Here is a 7593-nt window from a genome sequence, read left to right on the forward strand (position 1 = left end):
TGGTCAAAATCGGTCAAAGACGGAGATTATCGGGTCTAGGCGGGTCTAGGCGGGCCTAGGCGCCCTAATCGGTAAAAAAAAAACTTTAAGGGCAAAAGTGTCAAATTGTTAGAATTGCTGCTAGGGTTCTTCTCACTCCATCACATTCATTTCTTTTCTTTTTTGAAATTCTCTCTGTAGTCTGAAGGAATGAAAGAAAGCATGAACTGAAGCTTCTAAAATGATGCCATCTTCTTCTTCGATGTCATCTGTCCCTCCTCCGACACCGTCTTTTTCTTCCATTCACGCCGTCGCAGTCCGTCAGTCGTCATCCTCGAAGCTAAACCAGTCTTCAGCTCTTCTGAAGCTTCTACAACAATCGCCGCCTCCTGTGTGTTATATAGTTATATAGCAATAATCAGGATGGAATCATCGATCATGGAATTCCTACATATCCACAGCCTCCTGCTATTGAATTCCCTCAACATTCACAAAGTTCCAAATGCAGTAGACAACTGGTTGCAGGTCCACATCTCTTCCCGATGCTATTGGAACCCATTGTTCATAACACTTTTTTCTCCCCATTTTATGCAGACTTGGATCTAAATGCAATTATTGGTTATTTAGATCTGATGTATTAGGGATCAAAATGTTTTTGTAATCATAGTATCATGTTAGAATGTTATATTTATTAATTTTTAGTAACTTTTAAATAGATATAATGTTATATTCTTAGGATTAATGTTTTATTTATTAATTTTTTAATAATTAATGGTCCCTGATTAATCCTCCGATTAATCCCCACCTAGCCGATTAATCCCTTGACCCCAGTCCACCGTCGAGCTACCGTCGAGCGATTTCTGCAACCTTGCTAATTACCAAGTTTCGTTCAAAAAACCATATTTATCCTTCGTGATCAGATCTGATTAATGAAATATACAAGGGGACCGTCTCATTATCGAACAAATTAAAAACATAATAGTACTTAAATCTAACCTCTATTTCTCTGATCTGTGCCGGTAAAATAATGCATAAAAGAAACTCCTATCGTTAAAGGTCTTTTAGGTTGTTCTAAGGACGTAAGCTTCAGCATAAAACCCATGATTTAATGCATAATAGATTTTACTCCAACTACTATGGAAGAAGTGATAAACACAAAACAATTAATCAAAAACCAGAAAACTCGCAATTTTGCAGTTGCAAAACCCAAAGAAAGAGAGGCTGTGCCGGTAAAATAATGCATAAAAGAAACTCCTATCGTTAAAGGTCTTTTAGGTTGTTCTAAGGACGTAAGCTTCAACATAAAACCCATGATTTAATGCATAATAGATTTTACTCCAACAACTATGGAAGAAGTGATAAACACAAAACAATTAATCAAAAACCAGAAAACCCGCAATTTTGCAGTTGCAAAACCCAAAGAAAGAGAGGAGATAAGAGATTGATCAGATGACTGGGGGTAAAGAATACGACTCCATGGGAACTCTATTTATAGTTGCAGAAACCCTAGAGGGTTGCCAATAAGCCAAATATGATGAGGGTCGACCAAAATACAAGACAACATTCGCATCCAGGACCCGAGTAGGAGCGATTGGGCTAACTAACTGTGGGTTTAGCCCAGCTTTCAAAGATACACTAAAACCTTTGAAGACTTAAGGAAAGAGAATTAATAAATACCCACTAATACTTTTTCCTCACACCCATGTAGAATACTTGGAAACTTATGAAATTTTAATTTACCCACTAAATTTCCAACAATTCCAACTAAGGAAAAATAGAAGTAGATGCTACTTTATATAAATGACTAGTTAGTATTGTGATGTGTAAAACTGCAACATGACTCACCTTGATGTGTGTGGTATGTCTATATCTTGTTTTATAACCAAGATAAGATTATTTGAAAAGCTATTGAGAAACTTGAAAGTCACAATAGATTTGGTTATTTTTAAAAAGGGAGTTGATCAATAGTTAAATCATATAGATATGATTATGCAACAAATTGAAGACAAAAAAATCACTTACACTCCTATTTTCATGTTTTTTTAAGGAATGAAAGATAGAGGAAATGGGAGGAAATTGGCGTTCTTAAGTTCTTTTAAAGAAGTAAAGAGAAGGAAATAACAGGAAAAAAGTATTCTTGAGTTTTTTTATAAAGAGGGGAAATAAAGGAAATGAAATAAAATGTGTTCTCAAGTTTCATTAAAGAAAAGAAATATAAAGAAATAGAAGAATTGGATAGAAAAGAAAAAAAAGGAAAGTGAAAGAAAGTTATAATTTGTGTAAATAAAAAAAAATTAAAAATTATATTCATTTATCTTCGAATCCTTTTACATTTGAAGGAATGTTAGGATGAAAATTTTTCCTTCCATCTTTCCATTTCCCTTCGTCAATGAGACTCATGATCACAATTTTTTTTTTTTTTTTTACTTTTCTCATTTTCATCCATTAAGTTCGAATTCAGGAATAAGTTGTAGAATGATTAGGAGCGAAATAGAGGGGAAGGAAATGCATTTCCTTTCCTTTCCCTTTCTTTCTTTCCTTCTATTTTATTTTTTAAAAAACTCGAAATCAAGGCATTAGGGATACATATGTGGTATAGTTGAGAAGAAATTCTCGATCATCAACATCATTTGATCAATGGTGGTCGCCAAACGATAGATCGCATTAGCTAATGCGATCGGTTGATGATTTCTTCCTATGGAATCTATTAAGGTTGGTCTTAATTAGTGTTGGGATTAATCATGTTTAATTCATGATGTGTTGGGGTTAATCAGGTTTAATTCACAGGTTCACATGCATGGCTGCTAGTTTAATAAGTTTATGGTTTTTTAGTTAATAGTTTATTTTGGTTTATTTTATTTAAAGGGTGAATAAAGAAAAGTGGATAGAGGGGTTTGACTGCTTCATGATGTGTAAGTTGGAGTCAGAGCACGTTGAGTATAAGAAGAAGTCATTCATCTTTACCTAGTCTTTATGATTAGAATAGTATTTTAATTGCATTTGTGTTTTTTTTTCATGTGGTGTATACATGTAAGCCTATATATAGGCTTTCTTTAATATGAGTAAAGGTAAGATTTCTTCCTGTAATTTTTAAAGTACATCTCTTTTACACTTCAGATTAGAAAGTCTTTATTCTCTTCTGCAAGTTCAATACTTTCATTATATACGAGAGTTTTGAGTGTGATATTTGAGACTTTCTAAACCTACATTTGGTATCATAGAGGAGATCGATTGAAGAGGAGCTGAAATCAGTAGGTTGTTTTCTGTTCTAGGGATCAAATGGGTAGCGGAGACGAGTCGTGATTCCGGCCAAAATCAGTAGCCTTGTTAACCCAATTTGATCGAAGAACAGCACAGGAGGATCAAGAGCAACCAGAAGGTGTTGTTAATCAAAGGGTGTAAAAACAGCAGGTGAAAGGCAACAAAAGGTGTTTGTAGGTAGCTCTTTCAAGCAGTGGTTTTTAGTTGATTGTATAACCTTCGTAGTGCAAAAAATCGCAAGAATGGCTCCACCAAAGGATCAAATAGCAACATTGTCAAGGAGAGCAACACCATGTCTCTTCAATGTCCGATGTTGTCATCAACAAATTACATAGTATGGGCTATGAGGATGCGGGCTATCTTCAATGTTCATGGGGTGTGGGAGGCAATCGATCCGGAAGTTAATGTGGATTCCAAGAAGAATAACATAGAAATTGCACTTTTGTTTGAAGGCATACCCGAGGAGCAGACATTGTTAATAAGAAATCTCGTAACTGCAAAGGAGATGTGGGATGTTCTCAAAACCCATCATTTGGGTGTGGATCGAATCTGGGAGGCGAGACTTCAAACTCTAATGGGAGAGTTTGAAAATCTGAAGATGAAAGACCAAGAGGTGATTGACAACTTTGATAATAAGTTGTTCGAGTATGCTTCTCGAGCCGCCTCACTTGGATCGGTTATGGAAGAAACAAAATTGGTTAAGAAATTTCTTAATGGGTTATCAGAATGTTTTATTCATATGGTGGCTTCTATAGAACATGTTGTAGACTTGAATATCATCGGTTATGATGATGTGGTGGGCCGACTTAAAGCTTATGCAGAAAGGATCAAAGTTGAGGAGATCCAACCCGAGAAAAATCAGCTTTTGCTTGCAAATTCTGATGAAAAAGCAAAAGAAAAAGAGTATAGGTGTGAGCATTGTGGTTGTGGAAACTCGAATCGTGAAGACTATGGGCGTGGCCGAGGTGGAGGTCGGGGTTCCGGGAAAGGTCGAGGAGATGGTCGAGTACAACGGTACAAGAGTCACGTAAAGTGCTACAAGTGTAATGAATTCGGGCATTACATTTCGGAGTGTCATACCACTCAATCACAATAGTGCGGACTCCTCTTCAATTAGATTTGCTTTTTGCTTCTCCCACATAGGACACTCCGAAATGTAATGCCCAAATTCATTACACTTGTAGCACTTTACGTGACTCTTGTACCGTTGTACTCGACCATCTCCTCGACCTTTCTTGAAACCCCGACCTCCACATCGGCCACGCCCATAGTCTTCACGATTTGAGTTTCCACAACCATAATGCTCACACCTATACTCTTTTTCTTTTGCTTTTTCATCAGAATTTGCAAGCAAAAGCTGATTTTGCTCGGGTTGGATCTCCCCAACTTTGATCCTTTCTTCATAAGCTTTAAGTCGGCCCACCACATCATCATAACCGATGGTCTTCAAGTCTACAACTTGTTCTATATAAGCCACCATATGAATAAAACGTTTTGGTAACCCATTAAGAAATTTCTTAACCAATTTTGTTTCTTCCATAGCCGATCCAAGTGAGGCGACTCGAGAATTATAATCGGACAACTTATTAGCAAAGTTGTCAATCACCTCTTGGTCCTTCATCTTCAGATTTTCAAACTCTCCCATTAGAGTTTGAAGTTCCTCCTCCCGGATTCGATCCGCACCCAAATGACGGGTTTTGAGAACCTCCCACATCTCCTTTGCAGTTACGAGATTTCATATTAACAATGTCTGCTCCTCGGGTATGGCTTGAAACAAAAGTGCAATTGCTATGTTATTCTTCTTGGCATCCCCATTAACTCCCGAATCGATTGCCTCCCTCACCCCATGAACATTGAAGATAACCTGCATCCTCATAGCCCATACTGTATAATTTGTTGATGACAACACCGGACATTGAAGAGACATGGTGTTGCTCTCCTTGACAATAGCCGCTATTTGATCCTTTGGTGGAGCCATTCTTGCAATTTTCTGCACTACCAAGGTTATATAATCAACTAAAAACCACTGCTTGAAAGAGCTACCTGCAAACACCTTTTGTTGCCTTTCACCTGCTGTTTTTACACCCTTTGATTAACAGCACGTTCTGTTGCTCTTGATCCTTTCGTGTTGTTCTTCGATCAAACTCGGTTAACAAGCCTGCTGATTTTGGCCGGCATCACGACTCGTCTCCACTACCCTTTTGAACCCTAGAACAGAAAACAACCTACTGATTTCAGCCCCTCCCCTCTGATATCAAATGTAGGATTTAAGACCAAAGTAACAAGCTCCTTTTGTTACTGTTATCACTCACGAAATGTATGAAGACGAGAAGAAAGCTTTTTCTAATCCTATAAATTAAATGTGCAGCATCTGAAAAGAAAAGACCAAAGATACTCTATGTTATTCATAGCACTAAAGGCTATATATAGCCATCTTAGTCTCTTAGATACCCACGTGACCCATGAAAGAAGCCATGCTCCTTGTTCTACCTCAAGACTCGGTACAAGCTAATGACCAATACAACTCCATATACTTCAGTCAAACTAGAAGCTAAATTCTAAATAATAAACTACTAATTAAAACATAAGATATAAATTCATAAATACTCATTAAAACTAAAGTTCCAATCATGCATATAACCGATGACTACCGAACCGATTAACCCAACAATTAGTCGGTGTAAAAATGGGTGTTTAAAGGAACAAATCATACAAATCAAACATGTAGAATCTCAGCCATTCCTCTTCGACCGTAGATAATATGAAGGCGTAGAAGACATTCCTCTAGACAATATATCCATAATGTGAGGATCGAAAGGAACAAATCAAACATGTAGAATCTCAGCCATAATTCTGACTCAAATAAAATGCAAACAAACCTCAACATATCGCGTACATCGATAAAACATCCTATTTACAGCATTATAAACAATGTTGTAACACAATGGGTATCGAACCTTTTTATTGTGGATTATACATATAATGTAATTACTATCTGTCATAAGAACAAAATACATCTCTAAAGGTTTCTACATTAAGTTTCGTAAGCACCTCACGTACTCATGACTAAAGCTTGCTGGAGACATGAATGTTACGAACTTTGGAGGCCTTGGGGCTGAGATCTTTCGGCAAAACCACCGTCAAAACACCATTTTCCACCTGAGCTTTGATCTGGTCAACTTTCACATCCTCCGGCAACTCGATTTCCCTCGAAAACCCAACACCCTCGACTCCTCCTCCTCTCTCAGCCACATGCCAAACAGTCCCCTTTTCCATTTCCTTTTCCTTTTCTTTTCCACCTTCGCCTCTCACCACCAACACATTCCCTTCTTCCACCTGCACCTTCACGTCCTCCTTGCTATATCCTGCGAAAAAATTGATGAATTATAATCTCATTTTCATTTCTTGAAGTTATTCTTCGTAATACCTGTTTTGGCCGGTTGGAATTGATTGTATTGGACTCGAATTTATGATGAATTTGATACAGCTTCTCTTGATGTAACAAATTGGAGGAATGATTGGGATAGAATAGTTGTTTGTGGGTGATGTAAAGTGTGAGATTGAGAGGAAGAGTTACCTGGGACGTTGATTTTGATGAAGTGAGCTTGTGGAGTTTCGAACCAATCCATGAGACCTGTTGTTACTGATCCTGTGCGATAGATTGGAGGGTTGAAGAAGAATCGTCTGAATGGATCACCAAATAACGCCATAATAGAGAAAATCGGGTGGGAGTGATTGCAGTAGAGAACTGGAGAATGGATTTATGGAGGAAGCGAGGAACTCTCTGGAATGTCTAGGAGCTTCTTCAATTCTATTTGAAGAACTTGGAAGTTTGTTAGTAATTTTTTTTGTAAAAAAAAAAAAAAAAAAAAAAAAAACTATTTTTTTGTAATTTTTTTTTTGAGTAAATCACAAACAAACCCTATTATATATCCTTAATAAACATCAAAACATTATATTTCTTTCCAACCAAATTCTAAATATCCTATTTATATTTTCTAAGCTTTCAAAATATCATATCTCCCTAAATATTTTTCTAAACATCTTTTATTTAGGGGAAAATACAAATCTAGCCATTTTTGTTAATTACTTATCAAAAAACAGTCAAAAAATACCACTTAGTCAAAAATAGCCCACAAAACCGTAGTCAACTTATGGTTAACTACGGTCAACGTCGTTGACTACTGTTTTAGGCCGAAAAGTACTATTTCGTGGTAATGGGCTACTGTTTCACGGACTCGTTTACTTTTTCGTGGCCCATTAGCCCAAAATATATAATGAAATTTTTTTCAGTTTAGGTCTTTTTCCTATTGTTTTCTTTAGTTTGACTACTTTTTTATCTCAATGGAGCAC

General features: G+C 36.8%; 2 protein-coding genes across 2 annotated transcripts; one reads left to right on the forward strand and one right to left on the reverse strand.

The window, feature by feature from the left end:
• Positions 1-3532: 3532 nt before the first annotated feature.
• LOC145164085 (uncharacterized) lies at positions 3533-4336 on the forward strand. Its single transcript, XM_079082810.1, has one exon. It carries the CDS (start codon positions 3533-3535, stop codon positions 4334-4336), a length of 804 nt encoding a protein of 267 aa, XP_078938936.1.
• Positions 4337-6091: 1755 nt separating this feature from the next.
• LOC145166598 (HSP20-like chaperones superfamily protein) lies at positions 6092-7037 on the reverse strand. The gene is made up of 2 exons (XM_079085620.1): positions 6818-7037; positions 6092-6605 (listed from the first exon to the last, which is right to left on the reverse strand). Exons 1-2 carry the CDS (start codon positions 6948-6950, stop codon positions 6307-6309), a joined length of 432 nt encoding a protein of 143 aa, XP_078941746.1. The 5' UTR covers positions 6951-7037; the 3' UTR covers positions 6092-6306.
• Positions 7038-7593: the final 556 nt, after the last annotated feature.

This window comes from Lactuca virosa, chromosome 3 (assembly GCF_052849685.1).
Source record: "Lactuca virosa cultivar CGN04683 chromosome 3, Lactuca_virosa_CGN04683_v6, whole genome shotgun sequence".
Lineage (NCBI taxonomy): Eukaryota > Viridiplantae > Streptophyta > Magnoliopsida > Asterales > Asteraceae > Lactuca > Lactuca virosa.